Source organism: Marmota monax, unplaced genomic scaffold (assembly GCF_021218885.2).
Source record: "Marmota monax isolate L192 unplaced genomic scaffold, Marmota_monax_Labrador192_F-V1.1 WCK01_AAM20220418_F8-fsc00264, whole genome shotgun sequence".
NCBI lineage: Eukaryota > Metazoa > Chordata > Mammalia > Rodentia > Sciuridae > Marmota > Marmota monax.
In genome coordinates this window covers 816825-842593 of record NW_026693143.1, presented here as the reverse complement: position 1 = coordinate 842593, position 25769 = coordinate 816825, and the positions used below count along the sequence as shown (strand labels likewise).

Genomic DNA, 25769 nt, shown 5'->3' with positions numbered 1-25769 from the left:
GTGGCCGAAAGCAGCTGTCGGTTCGCGCGGCGCCGCTCTTTGGATGGGGAGGGAAGCCGTCCATAGGACCCGCGGCGGGCCCGCTTCGGCTGCTCCGCTGGCCTGGTCTCTCTTGGCGTCTTCACTGTGCGCTCCGACCGGCACCATGGGGAAGCGGGACAATCGAGTGGTGAGTACTCGGCGGGGTAAACAGTGGGGTGACTGGGGGCCGGGCGGCAGGAAAGCCCGTCTTCTCGCCCTTTCCGGCTCGGCGGGAGGGCTAGCGGCTACGCTTGGACCTGGGGCCGCGAGACCTAGCACCCTCCGCCATCCCAGACGCGCGTGCGCCAGGCACACAGTTGGCGCCTTCGGGTCCCCAACTTTCTCCCCGGCCCTCCCTTTTGTCCCCCACCCCGCCGCTCCCTCTGGCACTGCTCCCTAGCTCCCTTTCCTCCCGCTCCCGCGCCAGCAGTGCCCACTTTTTACAGTCGCAAAGACTCAGGGGAAATCTGCCCTTTTCTGTCTGTAATTCCGAACTCTGAGGCTCGTGGAGGCTCCGGGACTCTCCCGTTCCTCTGGATCGCGCAGCCCAGCTCGGCGCTTAGGCCTAGGAGATGGCTTCTGCACCCGGGGGCCAGCAGCGCGCCAGGCTTTAGCTACGGATGGGCTAGCATTTGAGAACTGGGGGTCGCAGCATTCGATCGCATACTGTCTGGCGCCAGCAAAAGGGATGTGTGGCGTGGAAATAGTTGGCTGTGGAGTTCTGAGCAGAGTTCAATGCCAGTTTTGGTACTTCGGGAATTAGGTGACTTAGGTTACTTTTCCCCCCTGAACCTGTTATAAAAGGGGATCATTGTTACCCACAGTCTCGCAGAATAGTTAGGACCACAAAAAGCATGATGCCCAAGAGAGTGTGTGGCATGAAGATTACCACTCAGTGAGAAAAGGATTAAGTAATCCATAGCAGGAGTAGTAATAAATGATACCTGATAGATGTTTGAGATTCTCAGGGCATTCCAAAGAGAAGATACTTTGGACAAGGAAAGCATTCAAATCGCTGGAGGTGCAGAAGGGCTGCGGATTGGTTTCAAAAGCCCAGGTTCTGAATCAGGTTGGATGAGCAGTAAACCTGAGAGAATAGCGTATAAGAATGGGTTGTAGCCTGGTGATTCTTGGGCTTGTGTATTACAGAATTTTAATCATTGATTAGCAAAATGAGGAAAATATAAAGCTAATGTACTACGTTCTAGGTTTGGGTTTTTTTTTTTTAACAATTATTTGCGGGAGTGTTTGTGTATGTGCTAAAAGAGCCTCACTGTTATGAAATGACATTTCCCAACTTACTTAAAAGCGTTTGTTTTATGTAGTCTGTAATTGAAAATATCTAGGAACCACTGAGGTAGTGAACCTTGATTATAAAGTTGAAGAATATTCTTTTTTCCTGACTGCAAGACTTTGCTGTAGTGTCTTGATGACCGTAGTTGAAACGGTGTTGTGCCAGGCATCAAACTTAGGTTTGAGATGTTGAAATGTTTGGACTCTTTTAATGTTCTTGGGCCTTGAACTTAGAAATCATCTGACTTTGGCTGCAGTTTTTTTTATAGAGACCTAAAGTGTTTCATTTTACTGGGAGGAAAATTTTGGTTTTAAAGCATTGAAAAACTTAACCAAATTAGATTCATTTACTAGAGCATTTTGATAACAACTGCGCACTTTTTTGTGTGCTATCATGGCACAGAATGTTCTGGTAACATTTTATTTGTACTTCAAAGATTATGAGAATAAAAACATGAAATTAAGAGGCAGAAAACACATATAGTCTAATTCAGTCAACTTATTGCACAGAGAAAGGGATAGGACTGGTTCAACTGGGACTGGTTAAACTTGGGTCATGTGACCCATTTTTGTTTTTAAGACTTTTTTAAAAAACATTTTTAGATTCACAGCAAAATTTCTGCTTACACACATACATAACCTCCCCATTATCAACATCCCCTCTATTTGTTCTAATTGATGACCTACTCTAACATATCATTGTCAACCAAAGTCAGTAGTTTGAATTAGGGTCCACTCACTCTTGGTGTTATACATTTGATTATCTTGAAAACAATTCAGGTTCATTCTTTCTTTGATGATAATATCATAATTTTATAGATTATAGGGCTATTTTCCCACAAAACTCCATTAAATTTCAGGTTGAACAATTTTTTAAAAATAGACTTTATTTTTTAGAGCAATTTTAGGTTAACAGCACAATTGAACAGAAAGTACAGAGAGTTCCCTTATACTCCCACACATGTACAGACTCCCCCATTATCAACATCTGGCACCAGAGTACATTTGTTAAAATTGATGAACTTATGTTAACCCATCATGATCACTCAGAGTCAAGAGTTTACATTAGGATTCTCTCTGTGTACATTCTTCAACAGTCTGTTAAAATAGACATTTTAATTCTTGGGATCTCTAAAGGGCTCTTAAGTTCATGATGGCCACCCTTTATGCCTTTTGTTTTCTGGAAGATTTCTTCTTTTTTTTTTTTTTTCTGTTTGTGCCCTCTAAAATAGATGTATCTTATAGATAAAAATAGGTAGTGAAACTAACAAATTAAATTCTGTACACTGTGTCTTTAGTAGTTATACCACATTACTCTTTTCAAATACCTGTCCAAATAAATATCCCTTTGAGCCCAATTTGCCCTTCTGGTTTCACATGTGCCACAGGCCTATAATCCCAGTGGCTCAGGAGGCTGAGGTAGGAGGATCACGAGTTCAGAGCCAGCCTCAACAAAAGCAAGGTACTAAACAATTCAGTGAGACCTTGTCTCTAAATAAAATACAAAAAATAGGGCTGGGCATGTGTGTGGTGCAGTAGTCAAGTACAAGAAACTGCACAATTTTTATATTTTTATTATTTTTATACTTTTTGGGATGCATAGTAAAAGAATTGATCCTTGGTGATTTAAAGAACAAAGTATTGGGCAAGGGCTGTTGCTCAGTGGTAAAGTGCTTGCCTAGCATGTGTGAGGAGGCACTGGGTTCGATCCTCAGCACCATCCATAAATAAATAAATAAATAAATAGTGTCCATCTACAATTAAAAGTATTTTTTTAAAAAAACAATAAAGTAAAGTATTAAGTGTTTTGCATGGAACCTAGCACATAAGATTTACTTTTTAAATATCACTATTTTAATTGAACTAAATAATTAAGGTATTTAGCTTGTATTTAAGTAGACTAAGGATAATATTTTTGGTCAAAAGCTTAAACGTAAGCCTAACTACTTCAATAGTAGCTCATATGATTATACTTTAAATTGCCTATAATTAGTAGCATATGAGTATATTACGTTACTATTATTTTCCTCTGAACTAAAAAAATAGGGTTATGGGGTTAGAAATGATGGTGGAATGTGTTGGACGTTATTATCCAAAGTACATATATAAAGACACGAATTGTTTTGTATACAACCAGAGATATGAAAAATTGTGCTGTATTTGTGTAATAAGAATTGTAATGCATTCTGCTGTCATATAAGTAAATTAATTTAATAAAAATAAAATTAAAAAATAGGTTGGTATGGACTTTAGGAAAGCTGCTTGGCAATTGACATTAAGACACAGAAAAATGTCAATATGATTTTAAGATATGTTAAAATTTTTGAAGATTGTAATATGTGGTGGATATTATGATTTTTTTAATGAAAATGAAAAATTGCCACTCTACCATTTGTGAATTTTTATACATTATAGTTCATCTATCTGAATTGGAGTGACAGTATTTTGGTTGAATTTTTCTCATTTTGATTACGTTTGTACTCAAAGGGGCTGGGGTTGTGGCTCAGCACTTGCCTAACACGTGCAAGGCCCTGGGTTCGATCCTCAGCACCACATAAAAATAAATAAAATAAAGGTATTAGGATTATAACTAAAAAAAAAAAAAAAAGAATATTTGGCCAGGTGCGGTGGCTCATGCCTATAATCCCAGTGACTCAGGAAGCTGAGGCAGGAGGATCAAAGAAGTTCAGAGCCACCCTCAGCAACTGTGAGGCTCTAAGCAACTCAATGAGGTCTTGTCTCTAAATAAAATACAAAATAGGGCTGGGGATGTGGCTCAATGGTTGGGTGCTCCTGAGTTCAATCTCTGGTACCTCCCACCTACCAACCCCCCCAAAGAAAGAATGTTTGTATATATATTTTTCTCATTTATAAGGTAATGAGTTACATAAGTGGTGAAAAGGGAGGTCTCGCTTCACATTGTGGTGCATTCGGATTTTTTTTTAAGTATTTGTAGTTATTTTTTAAAGTGTTATCTATTTTTGGCAGCTTGCTTTTACTCTAGGGAAATCTTGGAGACATCTTGTCATATAATATTTATTTTTTAGTTATAGTTGGATACAATATCTTTAATTGATTTATTTATTTATTTTTATGTGGTCCTGAGGATCGAACCCAGGGCTTCGCCTGTGCTAGGTGAGCACTCTACCACTGAGCCACAACCCCAGCCCCTGGGAGTATACTTTAATATATTTAATGAGTCCCAGTTGGATGGTGGGTTGGGTGTTTTTAGTTTTTGCTGTTGTAGTAATTTAGTGAACATCCTATGTATTTGTACTCTGGAAATAAACAAGTTTTATAGTTTTAAACTTAAATATTTTGCCATTAGTTACAACTAAAATTATGACATCACCAAAGAAAGAAGGTGATAGATGTGAATAATATTCCTATTTTATAAATGATGAACTTGCACATTGCACTTTTTTAAAAATGTATTTTTTTTTAGTTGTAGGTGGACACAATACTTTCATTTTATTTATTTATATGTGGTGCTGAAGATTGAACCCAGGGCCTCACACATCCTATGGGAGCGCTCTACCACTGAGCCACAACCCCAGCCTTCATGTTGTACTCTTATTAGGATTCAGTGTTGTTATTTAGGCTGATAATTCCTCTGTTTCAGTTTTAATGAAATATTTGAGGGTTATATATTTTTTTAAAACTACATGTCTCTACCATTAGGTATTCACATCCTTCCCTGATTCTCTAAACATCTTTGACATTGGGAATGCCTGACATTACTTGTAGGAAAATTATGTCAAAGGTTTGTTTTTCATCCCAAGTAATTAGGCTCAGAGCCTATCAATTGAATGTAAGTAGTTGTTCACTCTACCAGAAAAATCTGGAGGTATATTTATATTTGTTATAAAGGTGAAAATGTTTGTCATTTATATATTTTGATAAATGAAATGCAACAGAATCATTGTTACCTTTGTTATTCCTTTTAGAATGTTAGGTATTAGTAGTAGGACCTTAAAATCAAACTTAATAGTAGTCACTTTGAACAAGAATTCTTTTTATTTAAAAACTAGAAGAATTTTATAAATATTGACTAAATAATTTTGGAGAAATTGAATATAATGATAAAGAAGAGTTTGAGACTGAATTAAAAATCAGACTTTATGTGTGTAGCAAAGTGAATTTTTATAAAACAACATCTCTCTGATAGACATCCTCATTCACAGAGAAACTTTTTTCTCTACTTTGTCTCTGTGTTTAGAAAAAACAAAATCTCTATAAAGTGTTTTTCTGTCACAGTAAGTATAATATAGAAAGAATACAGTTGAGAATTTTTGTGGTTTTTTAAATATATAAGTTGTAGATGGACACAATATCTTTATTTTGTTTATTTATTTTTATATGGTGCTGAGGATCAAACCTCGTGCCTCACATGTGCTAGATAAGCGCTCTACTACTGAGCCACAATCCCAGCCCCCTGTAGGTTGTTTTTTTTTTTTTTAAGCCAAAATATTTTAACCATTTTTTAAAAAATTTTATTTTTTAATTTGTTCTAATAACCCATTATTTAAGTGTATAGTTAAGTGGCATTAAAGTGCCAGTGGTGTAGCTCGGTGGTAGAGCACCCCTGGCTTCAATCCCCAGTACTACAAGAAAACATACAAAACAAAACTCCCAAACTCCTCTTCTCCAGATTCCTCATATAAAGGAAATCATGTTTGTTTCTTTTTGCAGTTATCTGATTTCACTTAGCATAATGTTTTCAAGGCTCATCCAAGTTGTATTTATTAGCATCTCATTCCTTTATAAAGCTAAATTTGTGTGTGTGTGTGTGTGTGCGTGTGTGTGTGTGTGTGTGTGTGTGTGTATAAAAGACACATTTTGTTTGTCCACTCATCTCTAGGTAGCCTTTTGCTGATTTCACCTTTGAGTCCCTGCTTTCAATTCTTTGGGAGTAATTTTATACTTTGAAGTGGAATTGGTGAATCAGACAGTAGTTCTAGGTTTAACTTTCTGAAAAGCCACCAAATTGTTTTCCACAGCAGCTGGACCATTTATTTCCTGTTCATTGTACACAACAGTGCCAGTTTCTCCACACTTTCTTCACCCTTATGACTTTTTTTAAAACAGAAATCCTAATGCTTGTGAGATGCCATGTTTTAGTGATTTTATTAGTATTTCTCTGAAGACTAACGATGTTAAACATTTTATCATGTGTTTACTGGCAATTTTCTGTATGTCTGAAGAAGATAATCAAGTCCTATGCCCATTTTTGAATTGGGTTATTTGAGTTTTTATTAAGTTGTCATAGCTCTATTCACTTTGGATATTCATCTCTATTATATTTGCAAATATTTTCTCTTTTGAGTTATCTTTTTACTCTTTTGAAATGTTCTTTGATGCATGAGCACTTTTTTGCAGTTCCGGGGATTGAACCCATGTGCACTCTACCACTGAGCTACATCCCAGCCCTCTTTTATTTTGAAAAGGGTTCTCACTAAATTGCTTGGGCTGACCTGGAATTTGCAACCCTCCTGCCTCAGCCTCCAGAGTTGCTGGGATAACAGGCATGCACAGCCACACTCAATGCACATATTTAAAATTTTTATGAAGTCCAATTTTTTTGTTGTTGTTGTCTGGGTGCAACTTAAATTGTTATGTTTGCAGTTGGCAAATAAAATTTCCATCGGTATAGTACAGTATTTCCTGGAATAGTAGAAGGAACAGTAAATTTAGACTTAGATCTCTCTTTTTTTGGAGACTGGGTCTTGATAAGTTGCTGAGGCTGGCCTCAAATTTGGAATCCTCCTGCCTCAGTCTACTGAGTCATTAGGACTATAGGCATGTGTTACTACACCTAATTTGGAATTGAGTTTCTTAGTTTGTTAATGAGCTTAGTGTTTATTACTTTCACTGGGTTATTGGGCCTTAGAAGGAAATATTATAAAGCCATCAGTAGGTAAGAGGTATCATTATTTCATCAACTCCCTGGTAAAACAACATGTTTTCTACGAAATGTTACCTACTTCATAAACTTTCAAGACTTAATGGAAGATTAAATTTAATTTTGATAGTTAGAAGTTTGTTAGATTGGGCTGGGGATGTGGCTCAAGCGTTAGTGCGCTCACCTGCATGCGTGCGGCCCGGGTTCGAACCTCAGCACCACATACAAACAAAGATGTTGTGTCTGCCGAAAACTAAAAAATAAATATTAAAAAAAAAGAAGTTTGTTAGATTGCTTAGTTGGATATAGTATGCATTTATAATAAAGGTTACTTGATGTAAGTGAGCTTTTACGTTTTTAATGGTTATTTTAATGGAACTAGAGATGTAAGTGAGCTTTTATATTTTTAATGGTTATTTTAAGGGAACTAATTTGTGTTCTTTCCTCAAGGCTTACATGAATCCAATAGCAATGGCCAGATCAAGGGGTCCAATCCAGTCTTCAGGGCCAACAATCCAGGATTATCTGAACCGACCAAGGCCTACCTGGTAATTGTGCAACAGTTTACCTTTTTATAAGGTTTTGATAAATTTTAAAATTTTATTCTTATAACTTTTATTGATTGCCAGGTAAGTGGGTTTTTTTAAGTAATATTTGACATGTCCCTTCTTTTGAATGTATGAAACACATGCAAAACTGCAAAACAGCATTTTATTGAATCCACCACCCAGTATAACTAAAGCACTACCATATCACATTTTCAATCAATCTTTTCTCTATCCCTTAAAAGACTATTTAACTTTGTGGTATCCTAACTTAAAAATAGTGGATTTGAATAATCATGCCAAGTTTTAGGAAGGATAATGTTCAGCTTTATTTCTAGTTTCATCTTCTGACTTTTCAGTAATTAAAAAAACAACAACTCACTGAGTAGCTCTGATTTTTTTTATGTTAAACATGTATTTTTTAATTGTAGATGAACACAATATTTTATTTTTATTTTTATGTAGTGCTGAGGATCGAACCCAGTGCTTCACGCATGTCAGGAGAGTGCTCTTTCCTCTGAACTACAACCCCAGCCCCTACCGAGTAAAGCATTATACCACAGACCTTACTATTTTTAGTTATATCTTTCCTTATTATTAATACCATGCTCCTGAAGTAACACATGACAAGTCGGAGCCATTAGCTTCAGAATCCTTCAGAATTTCAGAGTGCCCTGAAAGCTAGGCAGCTACGGCTGAAAGGTATGTTTTATGTAGTAGGGAATACTTTTGAGTTAAATGAAAGTCTTATTTATCTCCTACTGCGTGCACTAGTATGAACAGTGCATTTTACTTTTAAAATGAAAGGAACTTCAAGGGGGAAATGCTCAAGGTAGTGTATTCTCTGTGGTCAGAGGTCTTTAAGACAACCTTCAAGTGAGTCATTGGTAGGAAGACTTGCAACCGGTAGTATACTCAAGGTAAGATTTATTACACTGAAAGGATACCAGGTACAATCAACAAAGTGAAGAGGCATGTAGGACAAAATCCAGGAGAAATCAGGCACAGACTTCCAAGGGTCCTTACCTAATGGAATCATATAAGATGTACTTAAATCTTTTTGAAAGGAGTGTGACAATACATGTGAGATGTTAACTAAGGAGGCTCGTTAGTGCCCTGGGTTTTTTCTGTGGACTGATCAGACTTTGCCTTTCATGTTCCAAAATTCCAACCTGAATCTGCCTGTCACATTCCAAAATTCCAGATTCCCAGAAGGAAAGCAGATACTCTGCCTAAACTATGTTGGTTATACAAACGTTTAGGCAGAGTAAGCTACTTGTAATCAGGGAATGGTAGGAACCTCCAAAATCCAAGTTCTCATGTGTTCACTTCTGGCCAACCCTGGAAGCTTGCCTTTGTTAGAATAAGCAATTGGTCATGCTATATTGACTCTTCTCTGCAAATATGTCAGGCACATTATAAGTTTGGAGATCTATTAATAGAATATAGTAGTTTAGTCATATAGACCTTACCTCCCCCTGACACTGAATCTATCAGTTTTCTGACCTTAGGTAAGTTTTTTACTTTCTTCAAGTTTTAGTTTATCTTTTTCTGTAAGTGGAAATACATACTACCTTTTTTTTATTGGATTGTCGTGAGGATTAAATGAAAATATAAACAGTTCCTGTTTATGTAAGTGCTCAGAGATTTGGTGTGTTGAGTCTTAAAATCCATGTTTAGAGGTGGAGAGATTAGTAGTATCTGATAGATTTTATTATGATTCTTTACCTGGATGTGAACAAAGAAGTTTGAAATTTAACAGTACTGGGATGTAGGTATATTAGAATATTAAAATTTTATTTGAATTTTTATTGTCTTTTTTATAAGCCTCCATCTAATTTGAAGTGCTTGAAATTTTATTTGTACTTTATTTTTTTAAGGGAAGAAGTGAAAGAGCAACTAGAAAAGAAAAAGAAAGGCTCCAAGGCTTTAGCTGAATTTGAGGAGAAGATGAATGAGGTTTGTAAATAGTACGTTTTAAAGAAATAGACCAATTTTTTTTTCCTTATAACAAAAATGAAATCATATTTGCTTCTTTTTTAATCAAGGGTTTGGGGATACCTCTTTAGGTTAAGGGGACTATAGTTTAGTGTTATTTTTTACAGTTTCATATTTAAATGTGTATTCTCTTTAAATAAGAATAACCATCTTGTAGTAACATAAATCATCTAAGTTATCTGAGCTTTAGTTCTTTCCTCCCTCTGTGCTCCCCATCTTAGGAATTTTATAGTGATGTTTGCTTGCTTTGATTACAAACATGTATGTAGTATTTCAACCATAGTACAGATTAATTCAGCTTTTACCGTAGCCATCCTTGTTTAAACCAAGCCTTAGTCTCAGTAAAAATATCTTTTCTTCCTCTCAGTATTCTGTGGAAACTCCCACACCTTAATATTCTCTTCAAAATGAGCTAAAAGACACCCTTGGTAATAGGGTCAAGGGTTGGCCCCTGAACCTTTTTGTTGCCCAGCTGCCCTTAAACTCTTGGTCTCAGATGATCCTTCTGCCTTAGTCTCCCAAGTAGGTGGGACCGTGGAGAGGTATCCAGCTCCTAGTTTGGGAGTTCTTCTTCCTGCCAAGGAGAGCATAAGCCACCTGAGAAATTAAAGTCTAGAATAATTAGTGAAGAACAAAAGACAGAGTTGGAGAGAGAGTTTCAAAAGGGGAATTCCTGATAGGTCTAGCCCACTCAGAAGCTGGAGCTGAACAATTAGAAAATGGCTCCCGTGGTTTAATTTAAGGGGATACATCAAAGGCAGGGGTAAGGTTTCAAGGGTAGAGTCTTGCTTTTGTTGTCTTGCAGTCAGCAGGTTGATTGGCATCTTGGCAGGTCACCCCATCTCTGATGCTGTGTGGGACATGGCAGAGCAATATAGGAATTCACAGTGTCTCTGGGCAATCTTACACAAAGGAAATGTCCACTGGAAATTCCCATACACCAGATTTTCCTATTCACTAGGCTACGATGCATAACACAGTCCACACACAGCCCACACATGGCTCTCAACATGGGACTACAGACATATGGCCACCAGACCTACCTTGTATAATTAGAAGCTGAGGTGGAGAGAAGTATTAGAAGATGAAGGAAAGGAAATAACGGTTGTCTCTCTCTACTAAGTATATTAGTACTGGATTGATAGACTCTTATCGTGTTTATAACCTTCTTGCAGAATTGGAAGAAAGAACTAGAAAAACACAGGGAGAAATTATTAAGTGGAAACGAGAGCTCATCAAAAAAAAGACAGGTAGTACATTTTTAGCTTATTGCTATTCTTAATCTTAATTCAGTTTTCACATTAATGCTGTATATTGCTATTAATAGATGCATTTGAAAACTTATTTAGATCTCTGTTTGTTTCCATTTAGAGAAAGAAAAAAGAAAAGAAGAAATCTGGTAGGGTGAGCAAAAGTTTTCTATTTTTCTAAATGTTATAAATAAAGAGTCTGGAAAAAAAGTAAGAATAATATATTTAAACCTGTATACTAAAAGTAACTTAGACTCTATATGGGTCAAGCAGTGTGGTTGCTATGATTAGAGTGTTCGGAAAGATGCCAATCTCCTTATAACCTAGTTAACTCCTTTGTTATGATTTAAAGAGCACAATTGACAACTTATTGTCACTTTTTGTGGGGGGTGATGGCTTTTATATTTTAATGTTTAAATCTTATGAATATGGCATCTGTTTCTCAGACACTAGATTGATTTCACTAAGTACTTTCAGAGACTTAGCAAAGGAAAAAAATTCCCGCATCTCACAAGCTTTAATTGTTTTGTGCTTGGTCAAGTATTCATCTTCTTCTTCATCAAGCTCTGATTCTTCCAGCAGTTCTTCAGATTCTGAAGATGAGGTAAGGATTGCTTGTAATAGTTCATCAAATAATATCTCTAACTTTTTAATTTCAAGAGGAGAAACCTATTGAAATATCTGTTAGAAATGTTTATTTCCAGGTTTTGATTAATTATAAGGTAGAGCACAATAAGTGAAATAAAACATTTAAATATTAGTATTTTTAAAAATTTTTTTTTAATTTGTTCATATAAAAATATCAGTAGAAAAAGATTTGAAAAATCCAAAATCCTATTTGACTAAGTGCTAGGGATTACATGTGATTCAAATCATTTGACTTTGACTTTGTAAAACAGGAAAGTGATGTTACGTTGTGAATATTAAAGAAAAATATTTACAAGCCAGTCTTATTAAGTGTTGTTCATTAAGAAAATTTTGATATTAGTTAAATGCATAAATTATATTTCTGAAACAAAGCAAATGTTTTCTATAGGATAAGAAACAAGCAAAACGGAGAAAGAAAAAGAAGAACCGTTCTCATAAATCTTCTGAAAGCTCTACTTCAGAAACTGAATCAGACAGTAAGGTAAATTATTATTATTTAAATTATTAACATTTTTGTAACAGAAACATTAAGTTTTTCTTTTAGTTCTTCCTGTCTTAAATTGCTCTTAAGAAATGAAATACCATTTGATCCTATGACATTTAACTGATTTACTTACTAACACATGTAGCATTTAGTAATTCTCCAAACTTTTATGTTTCCATGTCTCTACATCTCTATAACATTATTTCCCTATATTCATAAATAAATTGTAATTCAGAGGAGGGGTAAGGTTCTGATTAAATTCACTAGTGTTAGAATTGGAATTTGAATCAGTGTCTTCTAATATCTGTTCCAACATCCTTTCTTCTGTACTGTACCTGAATTTGTTCTGTATTAACCAGAATTGTGAGGCACAACTGGCTCTTCAACTTTAGAGATCTTTTTTAAAAAGGCATGAGATTTTCTATAAAAATATTGATTCTGGGGACTAGGGGCATAGGTTAGGTGTAAAGCTTTTCCTTAGTACGCATGAGTTCAGTTCTTAGCACTAAGAGAAAAACTTGATTCCTGGGCTTTATTTCCAGAAGGTTTTTTTTTTTTTCCCCCCCAGAGTTTGATTAGTAAATCTATATTTTAACAGATGCCTTATATGACTGTGATGCCCATGAACCATAATTTGACAAACAGCATACTACAGTCTCAGGAAACTGAAGCAACAGTTTGAATTTTATAAAAAGTTTCTTTTTGTCCCAGTGAGATTTCTTCTGGCAAAAAGCCTGATGTCTAAAAAGTACTCAGTGTTGGTTTCTTATTTGTCTATTAAAGCAGCAGTCTTATTAGTGATAGTTAACATTAAATTAAATGTGCAGTATGTGTTAAGCACATAGTGTTTGACTTTTACCTTCTTTAATCTCAACAATCCTAGAGAGTAGTTATTTGTTAATCAACTTTATGAATAAGAAAACTGAGAATTAGAGACGCTAATAGAAAAATCTAAGGGATTAAAAGCAGAAATTCGGGCTGGGGATGTGGCTCAAGCAGTAGCGCGCTCGCCTGGCATGCGTGCGGCCCGGGTTTGATCCTCAGCACCACATACAAAGATGTCATGTCTGCCAAAAACTGAAAAATAAATATTAAAAAATTCTCTCTCTCTCTCTCTCTCTCTCTCTCTCTCTCTCTAAAAAGAAGAGTCTTCTGCTTTTAAAAAAAAAAAAAAAAAAAAAAAAGCAGAAATTCTTGGCTGGGTGTGATGGCACACCCCTGTAATCCCAGCAGCTCAGGAGGCTGAAATAGGAGGATTGCAGGTTCAAAGCCAGCCTCAGCAACTTAATGAGGCCGTAAGCAACTCAGTGAGACCCTGTCTCTAAATAAAATACACAGAGGGCTGCGGATGTGATTCAGTGGTTGAGTGCCCTTGAGTTCAATCCCCAGTATAAAAAAAAGAAATTCTTGCCTCCACTCCTGATGAAGAAAGTGGGTGGCAGATCAGGTTGATGGATATATGAGCACAGGGTGAATTAGAACTACAACATATGTGACCATCATAGACAAAGATTATTTCAGATAATTTTAAGGGTTCTTAGATTTGATATATAACCAGATAAATTAAACATCCTATTCTGCTTCCAAGCAACTGTCTATGTAATGGAGATTTTTCTTTTGTTTTCAGGATAATATGCTGATATTGGAGTAAATTTTTTTTTTACTCATAGAGCAAATCATTTTTTTTGTCCTTATTCTATAATGTCCTTATTCTATCTTTGGCATTTAAAATTGATATATATTTACAGATATATATTTTTTTATTTGTTTAGGATAGTTTGAAAAAGAAAAAGAAATCAAAGGATGCAACTGAAAAAGAAAAGGTAACTATATTTTCATATTGCCTTAAGACACTCTGTTGTGCACAACCTTAACCTCAGGAAATCAACAGTAGCTGAGCATGGTGGCGCACATATGTAATCCCAGTGGCTTAGGAGGCTAAGGCAGGAGGATCACAAGTTCAAAACCTGCCTCAGTAACTTAGTGAGGCCCTGAGCAACTTAGTGAGACCATGGTTAGAAACCCCTGGGTTTGATCCCTGCTACAAAAAAAAAAAAAAAAAAAAAGGAAATTAACAGTAATATTAACAATAGCGTTAGTTAATAACAGGAAATTTTGGGCTGGGGTTGTGGCTCAGCGGTAGAGTGCTTCCCTTTCACCTGCAAGACCCTGGGTTCGATCCTCAGCCCACATAAAAATATGAGAATAAAATAAAGATTTTGTGTTCAACTACAACTAAAAAATAAATTTAAAAAATAACAGGAAATTTAGTTAATAAATCAGAAGATTTTTTTAATATCTTTTTTTATTTTTATGTGGTACTGAGAATTGAACCCACTGCCTCACGCATGCTAGGTGAGCGTGCTACCACTTGAGCCACATCTCCAGCCTCCAGAAGATTTATTTCTTTTGCTTTTATGGTATTTCATGTTGATATAAAGAAATGTTTTAATTTGAATTCACTATTAAGGACCAGCAGAAGAGTATCCTGAAGAGTTTGAATTTGGATAGATTAATGGGTCACGTCATATTTAAAATAGAGATTAAACATTTCCTTTGCTTCTTCAAGACATTTTAAGGCCATTTAAATATAAAAATAAAAACCTTTCAGATTGAATATACCATAGGTAAAGTTTGAAAATCTTTTATTTTATCAGAACATATTTTATCTTCATATGTGACTTACCTATAATTTTGTTTTCTTTTTTGTCCAAAGAGACTGATCTCACAATATTGCCTAGCCTGGCCCTAAACTCCTGATCTCAAGTGATTTTCCTGCCCTCAGCTCACTGATTAGTTGGGACTTTGGGCACACACCCGGCATGACTTATCTGTAGTTAATCCTTATTGAGCATATTAACTGATCAAAGGAAAGAAACCATAAATAACATTGTGGAGTTTTTCAAAATGATGTCATTGTTTCCTTCTGAAGCTTGCTTTTTTAACTGAGCATTACTATTGATATTTATCCTTGTTGATACTTTAAGTTAATTTTTTTTGTTTATATTATTCACTACAATTTATTTCTCCTCCCGTGGGTGAACGTTTAGATTGTTTTCATTTTTCAATATTACAAACAGTTCTACTGTTTATATTTCCTATCCAGTTCTCCTTTTTCACAATTTATTGTTAAGTCAGATATACCTGGGAACTATAATTTCTGGGTTACAGGATATGCATACATTTAATGTGTCTACATTTTGCTCAGTAACAGTGCTTGTTATTAATTTGCAATCCTGCTAGTAGTATATGAAAGTACCCTTGTCTCACATACTTGTTGATACTGTGAGACTTCATTTTTGCCAATGTAAGGTATACAGATGGTATAAAGAAATGAAAGTGTCTTCATTTGCTTATTAGACATTTAAATGTCATTTTTTCTGTATTGCCTATTCCTAATCTTTTTTTTTTTTCAGTGCTGGATTTTGAACCTAGGACCTCATATATGCTAAGCAAGCATTCTACCATCCAGTTATAACCCTAGTCTCTTTTCTTTCCTAGGTTGTAAGATATATTTTGGATACTAATCTTTCAATTATATAATTGATAATTTGCTTTAAAATTCTGTCATGTGTAATTTTAAGGAATTAGGGAAGATATTGCATCTATATGGATATGTAGTTCTTTCTAAGTTATTTAATAAAAGGATTGCTTTGTTGGAATTAAAGATTTAAATCATGGTAAATGTCATCATTTTTAGACATTTCTAAATTGAAAAATGAATGATTTTCTGATAAATGGAAGGATTTCTAATTAGAACTTAGAAACCATAAAATTTGTGTGGCGTGGTATCTTTTTTTTTTTTTTTTTTTTTTTTTGAGTTAAGATACTTGTTATTTATTTTTCATAGGACATTAAAGGATTCAGTAAAAAAAGAAAGATGTATCCTGAAGACAAACCTTTATCATCTGAGTCCTTGTCAGAATCAGATTATATTGAGGAGGTAAGTAAGAGAAATGGAAGTTATTCAGTTTCAGAATACCTTTTTTCAGAGTATAACTGCATATGACTAGTATTTTGATAATTAACCATATTTCCACACATCTTTCAAATCTGAGATATTTTATTTTTATTTTTTTTCTCATATTATCTTCTTAGTGTATACATTCTGACTACATTAAAGAGGCTGTATAATGTACACCAGAAACCCAGCATTTGCTTACATGGTTACCATAGAATATCGCACATACTAACTTCTTGTTCTGAGTTACTATTTGGGGAGTAGGAAGGTATGGAAAAATTGTTGGCATGACTTCAGTTTTCTCATCTGTGAAGCAAGAAAGGAGAATTAGGTCGTCTGCAGTCCCTTTCAGCTCTAACAGTTGCTAAGATTTTTTTACTCTATTAGTATTAGAGTCCATTTTTAGTTAATTTCAGGTCAGTAAGTTACCATCTTTAAAATGTTTCTCTCTTGACCTTGGTTTCCTCATCTGCAAATTAGGAACTTATCATATTATTTAAATTGTGACAACTAAGTGAGACAATAAATTATTAAAGGCCTTATGGTAAGGCCTTAAGGTAAAGGTGGCTAAGGTCTACATAATTCTTGATAGAACTGTAAAATCTCACCTAGGGTTTCACTAGTCATTGATTTTTCAAGCTGCAACTTTCCATAGAGATCAACTTATTGATCTTTCAACAGTATAACATGAGGGTCTTGCCCTTTGTTTAAAGCACACTCACATAGGAACTGGTTTTCCTGATTTCTTCCTTACTGTGTTGGCTTCCTGCATACACCCTGTCCAGGTCTTTCTCTATCCATCCTGTTTCTCATCACCTCTCTTCTCTTTGTTTGTGCCTTATCTCTTTACTGATTTCATTGTCTTTGGTTTTTAATAGTGGCCCTCAGTCCTATCAGACCTATTGTCCCTGTGTTGTAGCAATATTTTGTAATGCTCCCTGAAATAAAATTTGTAGCTTATATAAATTATCTACACTATTTTTTACACTACTATCCCCTAAGAAATATAAAGAAATGAAAGTAATTATGTTTTTTTAATTATATTTTAATATATAAATGATTAAGTATGACAACAATGAATGAAGTAAAATATTCTTCACTGATATTTGCATTTCTGGGGCATGCTTTATAGCTTAAAATCCAGAACAAAATACTCTGTGTTTATATTTACAGTCAGTTTATTTTCTGTATCATAAACAGATTCATTACATGAATTATTAGTACACTATTCAATATCACATAGCGTATACAGAGCTCTTCTGGACATTGCATTAGAGCATCCCTTGCCTCTGTCTGTTAAATGTATATACAGTACACCTTACCAGCTCATCATTGTAAGGACAGAATACTAACAAAAAAGTAATTTCCTAATTATTCTTTAGAGAGAGCTACCACAGTTTTGCAAGCTAATAGCCTCTAATGCTAATGGCCTCTACCTTTAGTCCTTATGCCTCCTTATGTTGTTAACTACATTTTAATATGCTTGTGTTATGTACTTATTCAGCATTTAGGCAATTTTAAAACTCTGATTTTACATTAATCACCTCTGTCTGCCTATATGATATCAAGTAAAGCTTAATATTACGTATCTTACATTTAGACTTAACATTTAATATACATAAACTCATAGCACCTTTCAATTTAATTTAAATCCAGTGTACCACTTTTTAAAAGATGGAAATAAAATGTAAACAGGGTAGTAAATGTTGTTTCAAAGAATTTTAATCATTTCATACCTTTTGTTGATACCATAGAGTGAGATAAATACCATGCTATATTCCACATATTGCCCCTTGGAAATGGATACTACCTCCTTTTTTATGGATGATGAAACTGAGGTGGGATTCAGATCCTGGTATGTTTTTTGAGAGCTCCAGATTTTTTTCCCACAGTACCACATTGTTTTAGGTGCTAAAAGGGAATATAAGAGAAGCCTCCCCAGAGATTTAAAAAAATCTTAATTTTCTTTTATATATATTTTTATTGAAACCTCATTGAGATATAATGGGTTATTTAAAATATGATTTGATTGTTGACATTTTTTAAAATTTTTTTTAGTTGTTGACAGACACAATACTTTTATTTTATTTGTTTGTTTTTATGTGGAGCTGAGGATCAAACCCAGTGCCTCACCCATGCAAGGCAAATGCTCTACCAACTGAGCTACAACTCCTGCCCCTTGAAATGTTTTTATACGTAACTTTCGAAGATACATTAGGGAGTGAAAGAAAAATGCATTGAGTACAAATTACATAGTTTGTCTTCACAAAAATTTTGACTTTTTAGGTACGAGCAAAAAAGAAGAAAAGCAGCGAAGAACGAGATAAAGCAACAGCAAGTATCTCTTATGTTTTTACATGACAACAGCAGAGCTCTTTGGGTTTAATATAAAATGAGTAGTGCTAAAGCAAGATTAGATTTACTGAAATAAAATAAATTATTGGGAAAGATGTGGTATTCAGCAGCTGTACTTAATGGGTAGGAGAAAATCATGTTGACTTAGTAAAAAAGGGAGAATATCCTGGTGGCAAACGTCTCCTGTTTCTCTGTTCCAGTGTCTTACTGTCAGGAATATAAGCTCAAATTTTTGTTTGACTTTCTTAAGCTTTAGAAAATATGGTGATTTCCTGTCTTTCAGAGTAAGTTACTTCCAGATCTGCCAAACCTGAAATAACAGAAAAAGCCTTTCTAAGCACTATCTGCAATGAAAAATAAACAGGAAAGTTACAACATAGATGACTCACTAATACCAAAGATTCTTTTGATGGTTTTCAGAACAAGCTCTGCCATTATAGAAATTGAGAAATAGGAAAGGAGAAAGAGGGCCAAATGAGAAATAGAGCAACAAAGAGAAAATGGTGAACAGAAACTTTTTCAAAAAGTAATGCAGACCGTATTAGCAAAGTAATTTAAGGGCTTTCAGTGGGAAGTTTGGGCTCTGACCTCTGAATCTGTTTTCTTAGGAACAGGTGAAAAAAAATGAGGACAGCATCACTTGTAGGTCTGGGATAAGTTCTTCCCAGAATTTCTCTAGGTTTTAAAATGAAAAAGCTTTTTTTGTATGAAGGTTCCCCTGGTAATGTACAATTCAAAAATAATATTTGATGTGCTTCAAAGACCAAAGTGATAAGAAAGACTTTTTTTTCCTGAGTGGGGAAATAATTTGGCCAGAGACTGCTTTGGTCTATCTTCAGATTGGTTAATTAATTGAAGACATGTGCCATATATGGTGGTGCATGCCTGTGAGGCCAGCTTCAGCAACTTGGAGAGGTCCTAAGCAACTTAGTGAGACCCGGTCTCAAAAACTAAAAGGCTGGGTTGTAGCTCAGTGGTAAAGCATCCCTGGGTTCCGTTCCCATTACCCGCTGCCCACCCCACCCCCACCCCCTGCAAAAGACAACCAAATTCATTTTGGATAACTGTAGTTTGTGTTTGTACACTTTCACTTTTTATTCTTTTGGCTAGTATATATTTATTCAGAATTTCTATTCAGTTCTTTGCACTTTTGTAGGTCTTGGAGATACAGTGAAGTATAAGATAGAGAAAAGTTTATATTGTATATACTGTGGCACTAAAGGAGCCAAAGAATACCTCTGAGGGGCTGGAAATATAACACAGCGGTAAAGCACTTGCCTATCATGTGCGAGGCCCTGGGTTTAGTTCCCAACTCTACAAAAAACAGAGCAAAATTTCTGAGGAAAGTAAAATTAGGCTGAAATCAGATTTATAAGAACGAGCCAGCCATATGAAAGTCAAAGGAAAATATATCCTTGGCAGAGAGAACAGCTAAGGACCAATAGTAGGAAATGGCTCAAATGTTTGAGAAAAATGAAAGAAAGTACATGTGGCTTATACTTAGTACTGAAAGAGGAATAGAATATGATGAGGTTGGGAAGGAAACACAGGCCATATCATATATTAGTGTGTTTGGATATTAATCAGAATGTTGTGAAGAATTATTTTGAGAATTTTAAACAACCTCAATTCTTTACAGTTTAAAATACTTAACCAGAATAAGAATTCATACCCCATTTGAATCAAATGTATGATATATGATATGTCAAGATCATTGTAATGTTTTGAGCAACCAATAAAAAAAAAAAAAAATACTTCACCAGTGGAGACTAGTGGACTCAGGTGAAGTGTAATGTTTATACCATGTGGGGGGGTGACAAAAATGAACTGGGCCAGGTGCCATAGTGCACGCCTATTATCCCAGTGGCTTGGAAGGCTGAGACAGGAGGATCATGAGTTCAAAGCCAGCCTCAGGAACAGAGGGATGCTAAGCAACTTTGAGACCTTGTCATTAAATAAAATACAAAAATAGTGCTGAGGATATGGCTCAGTGGTCAAGTGCCCCTGAGTTCAATCCCCAGCACACACACATACACACAAATGAACAGGCATGGATGGATTTGAGGTACATTTTGAACATAGATGGTAGGACTTGCTTCGTGCTTTGGATGTGGAGAGTAAAGTTAAAACAAAGAAGGTAAAAGCTTTGACTTAAGCAAAAGTGACAAATTAATTGTGCCGTTTACTAAAGTGGCTACTACAAGATTTGGAGACAAAAATAAAGCATGTTGTTATAGTGATTTAAAATATGTCTCCTGGACAAAAAGATCTGTTAACGAGACACTTAAAAGTTTAAGTTCAAAGCAGTTAAGACTATATGGTAAAGATTTGGGCATCATTGATATTTACGTGGAAGTTAAAGCATGTGACTGGGAAAACATTGGGAAAGAAGGGAAGGAAGCCCCCAGGAAGGTTGAAGAGGAGAGTAGCCAGCATGGGAAATGAAGAGGTCTTTGTGATAAAAGAAAACAGCAGAGTGACATTTAAGAAATTAAGAAGAAAAAATATTTTGAGAAGAGAAAGGTCACTTAGTTTTAAAAGCCCCAATTGGGGATGGGGATATAAATTAGTGGTAGAGTACTTACCAGGCATGCATCGGGCCGTTGTTTGAGTCTCAGCACATGAATGGATAAATGAATGACCAAATTATAAAATTGTGGACTTTGTTGTAAAATTCCCTAAGTACTAAAAAGAAAATCATCAAAGTTACTGCTATTTATAGAGGTCTTAGAAAATCGTGGATAGTGCTAATAGATATGGAAGTGGATAGGAGGTTGCATTTCCTGTCCTTAATATGTCTATTTTTTGTTTTGTTTTGTACCAGGAGCACTTTATAGCCCTTTCTATTTTTTATATTGAAACAGGGTCTCACTAAGTTGCTGAGGCTGGCCTAGAACTTGTGATCATTCTGCCTCAGCTTTCCGAGCCACTGGGATTATAGGCATGCACCTCCGTGCCCAGCAAGTCTTTCTTTTGGTGTAACCTTTTCAAGTATCTATTTTTCCAGAAGTTCTGCCTTCACTTCTATAGCAAAAGTTGTCTGTAAGAGCTGGAGATAAGCAGAACTTCAGCTCTCTTTCATCTTACTCAGAATTTGACTACTTTTTCTAAAAAAAAAAATGGCATTTAATTCTAAAGATTAAGCATTTGTTTTAGAAGCACAATAGCCAGACATGGTGGCACTCGCCTGTAAGGCAGGAGGACCCCAACTTTGAGGCTAGTCTCAGTAATTTAGCAAGACCATGTCTCAAATTTAAAAAAAAAAAAATTTAAAAGGTTGGGAATGTAGCTCAGTGGTAAAATGCTACTGGACTCAATCCCCAGAACCTTAAAACAAAAATAAACGAACAAACAAAAAAACACATTACAGTAGTTTTCAGCTGTATGTCAATATACTAATGAGTTGCTGTTAATTTAATAAAGTAGTGCTTCCAGACTGAGCTGTGCATAGTATGTGTTCCTATTTACTTAAAAATAGCAGATTTAAGCCGGGTTGGGTGGCACACGCCTATAATCCCAGCAGCTCTGGAGGCTAAGACAGGAGGATCATGAGTTCAGAGCTAGTTTCAGCAAAAAGCAAGTTTAACTAAGCAACTCAGTGACGCCCTGTCTCTAAATAAAATTCAAAATAGGGCTGGGGATGTGGCTCAGTAGTCAGGTGCCCCTGTGTTCAATCCCTGGTACCAAAAAAGAAAAAAAAAAAGGCTGATTTAATATTTCTGTTCTCTCTAAAAACTATTATTTTATTTTACCAAAACAAATGTTGTACTGTGATGGGATACTCCTTTGCAGTAGTTACAATTACTTTACTTGTAGAAATTATAAAACAGGAAATATAACAATTGATAGCATGATTCAATTTAATTTATTGTCTACAGGGAATTTTGTTAGAAGCTGTGGTAATGTGCTAATGACTTAAGTGTTTTGCTGCCTTTCTGAAAATCAACAAAAGGGCTGGGTTGTGGCTCAGCGTAGAGTGCTCACCTAGCATGTGCGAGGCACTGGGTTCAAACCTCAGCACCACATAAAAATAAATAAAATAACTAAAAAAAAAATTTTTTTTTAAAGAAAATCAACAAAAGACTCCTAGTGCTCATATGATACTGGTAGTTAGGACTCTTGGAAAAATGTTTTGAGTAGTTTATCTTGTATAAATTGCTTATAGTAGCTTAGAAGTACAATTGTAAAGATGTTCATAATTTGCATATTTTCATGATGTAGTGATATCTAATGTAGAATTGTCTTTACAGGAAAAAATCAAAAAGAAAAAGAAGCATAAGAAACACAGTAAGAAGAAGAAAAAGAAGGCTGCTAGTTCAAGTCCTGACTCACCGTAACAATAAGAAAAACCAGGATTCCCTTATAAAGAAAGTGCAATGTCAAAGGAAATTTCAACTGTGAAAATTATGACATATTTACTAAAATGCATGAATTTTCTTGTTTTTAGAATTATTCCTGGACTATTAGAGCCACTCAGAGGCCACTGTGTGGAAGGGCCATGATTATTGCCTGCTGCTTGAACATCTGTTTTTTCTTCCAGTGCTTGATAACTGGAAGATAATACACTGCAGTCATACTAGTGGTTAAGATATTTGGGAATAAAGCTAATATTTTAAACTAGAAGTACCTAGTGATAAATCAACACAAATTGAATCTGGATGCATCTTTAAGGTGTAATCAGAATTGACCAGATGACTCTAGTTAAAATTTTTAAAGTAGGGATCACATTAATATTTCAAAATCCTTACTGTGTAGATAAGTGTATTTTAATTTTTCCCCCTTGTATGCTTTTATTTACCTGGGGAAGGAGATTTTAAAGTGGGGGGGGGGGTGATTTGCTATCTCTTTAGCTAGCAGAATAGCGTGCCTTTGATCTTCACACATCCTACTTTTATGGACACAGTAGCCATGCTTCCTGGGGAGGTCAGAGCTGGGTACCAACAGTCTTTACCCTTTACTGAGCTTAGTGACATCCTTGGACTTTATCATATGCTGCTTTGAGTGAACCAGAAAAACAACCCTTTACAGCATGAGAAAGTCCCCGAAGCTCTGGTATTTATCTCCATGATAATAATAACTGAATGTTTTTTAGCTTTAGAATGTGTTACGTCATTTGAATTAAGTTTGACTATACTTTGGCTTTGGAGATAGACACTGGTACCTTTTGGACTTGATAGCTGAAGATTCTAAAATGCATGTTTTATACAGTTAAGTTTAACTGGTCAGGAAAATTTTATGTAACCAGCAATAGTTACTTTATTTTTTGTATGAATTTTGTTTAGGCTGCAATGTTTAGCTTTTGTTAACTCCTTACTCTTGCTGTCTTAAGTTCATTACTATGTTTAGTGGCATACTTGCCAAGATATTTAGCATGTAAAAAGCAGGGTTTTGATTTTTTTTTTTTTTTTTTTTTTTTTTAACAGCTTCATATTGAAGCTGAGACTTATATAAACAAGTTGAATGGCAGGCCTGGTATGCTGTATCTTGTTACATAAAGCTGTTGCCAGAATCTTAGTAAATATAATGTTTTAAAAGCTTGTTGTCTTTGTATGTTAATAACAAATTATAATGAGTTAAATTTAAGTGAGAGTTTTATCACTGCTCTTTCTGTGTCATATTTTACTAAGATTTTGTGCCTCATATCTTCTGCTGAATTATTAGGAATGTTAAAAGGAATTGATAAATCACTTTCGTTTTACATTTTTATATAATCAAGTAATATGAAATATAATTTGATGTACAGTTTTGCCTGTTACAGGGGGTATGCTGATTATAGTGGCATATGCACAGAACATTTTGGCATGACGAGGCTGAATAAATAGCTATTTTACTTAAAAATAGCTGTGTTCTTATCTCCCTTTGGGTCACAGGTAGTTATAAAGATAAATACCACTTGGTTAGTCGGTAGATAAGATAGAACCACAAGTTTTTTAACTATAAAAGTAACATTTCCTAGAAAATTCCTTTAGATTTTGTGCTTAAGACTGCATACTGTTAAAAGATATCTATGCTCAAGTACACAGAAATTTTGACCAGCATTTCATATTCCAAAAGAAAATTGTTAATGAAAGTGCCAAAAAAAAAATTTATTAGGTCATTTGTTGGTTAGTTTTGCTATGAATATAGAAGCATAACTTTATAGACTGGTCCAGAATATAATTGTCCTGTCCCGCTAGAAGCAACTGTTCATTAGGCTGGGGAAGAGGGAACAATGTGATTTGATTTAAAAAAAAAAAAAACTATACTTTTCAGATTCTGTTTACTGAATATGAAACGCCTTTTTTCATTGTTTTTCTAATAACAGTCTTCCAGTAATGTATGGAAAGAGTATTTGACAGAGTAATGCTGTCAGTTATGTTTATTTCATAGTTAACTACAATGTACAGGATAATAATATCTCTTCCTCCTTCCACAAACCACGCTTTGTCTTTCTTGAGTAACTGAACACCAATTGTACAAAGACGAGGCATGTTGTTTCGATAACGGTACTTGGATAACTGCCAGAAATTGATGAGTGTCTGGATAGAAAAATTGGCTCTATACCAGTGCTACTTACTTTAGTCACTTTGAATTTCCTTGGTTGCCCTCAGTGTATTTAGGTATTTGAAGTACCATTAGAGTGTCTTGATTTTATTTTATTCAGAATACAGGTTCTTTTTTTTTTTTTTTTTTTTCTCATTTAAGATGTGTTAAAAATTAATTTTCTATCTTTTCATTGTAAACAGTAGACTAACCTCAGGGAAGCCAAGTGAGAACTGCTATTTGAACTTTTTTTAACTTAAAACCTATGAGCATCCATCTAGTATTTTTGGAAGGAAGATTTTAGGAAGACAGCCCCCTGCCCCCAATTATTTGCCTTGTTTTAAAACTTTTTTTTTTTTTTGGTACCTGAGATTGAAGATAGGGGTGCATAATCACTGAACCATATCCCCAGCCCTTTTTTATTTTTATTTTGAGGCAGGGTCTCACTAATTGCTTAGGGCCAAGGCCTCCCAGGTAGCTGGGATTACAGCCATGTAATTATTAAGTATTAAATTTTTAAGTATAAAGGTTTACTTTGGCCAGCTTAGAGGAGGTTATAACCTTTGAAGGAAATGTTGATGCCCTGGCTTAAAACTAATTTTAATGTTAAGAATCTAGTAAGGGGGCTGGGGATGTGGCTCAAGCGGTAGCACACTTGCCTGGCATGCATGCGGCCCGGGTTCGATCCTCAGCACCACATACAAACAAAGATGTTGTGTCCGCCGAAAACTAAAAATAAATATTAAAATTCTCTCTCTCTCTCTCTCTCTCTTAAAAAAAAAAAAAAAGA

At 35.2% G+C, this 25769-nt stretch overlaps 1 protein-coding gene across 1 annotated transcript; it reads left to right on the top strand.

The window, feature by feature from the left end:
- The first annotated feature begins 26 nt into the window (after positions 1-26).
- Fam133b (family with sequence similarity 133 member B) lies at positions 27-25747 on the top strand. Its single transcript, XM_046455202.2, has 11 exons — positions 27-169; positions 7667-7764; positions 9642-9720; positions 10935-11009; positions 11131-11163; positions 11551-11613; positions 12046-12138; positions 13914-13964; positions 15992-16084; positions 18389-18436; positions 22708-25747. Exons 1-11 carry the CDS (start codon positions 44-46, stop codon positions 22792-22794), a joined length of 846 nt encoding a protein of 281 aa, XP_046311158.2. The 5' UTR covers positions 27-43; the 3' UTR covers positions 22795-25747.
- The last annotated feature ends 22 nt before the right edge of the window (positions 25748-25769 follow it).

Bases quoted from the DNA above. Each gene is read 5' to 3' on its own strand.
- Fam133b (XM_046455202.2), top strand. From the start codon at position 44: ATGGGGAGGGAAGCCGTCCATAGGACCCGCGGCGGGCCCGCTTCGGCT. The intron at 11,010-11,130 runs GTAGTACATTTT...GTTTCCATTTAG, and splicing joins GCTCATCAAAAAAAAGACAG to AGAAAGAAAAAAGAAAAGAA. The intron at 18,437-22,707 runs GCAAGTATCTCT...TTGTCTTTACAG, and splicing joins AAGAACGAGATAAAGCAACA to GAAAAAATCAAAAAGAAAAA.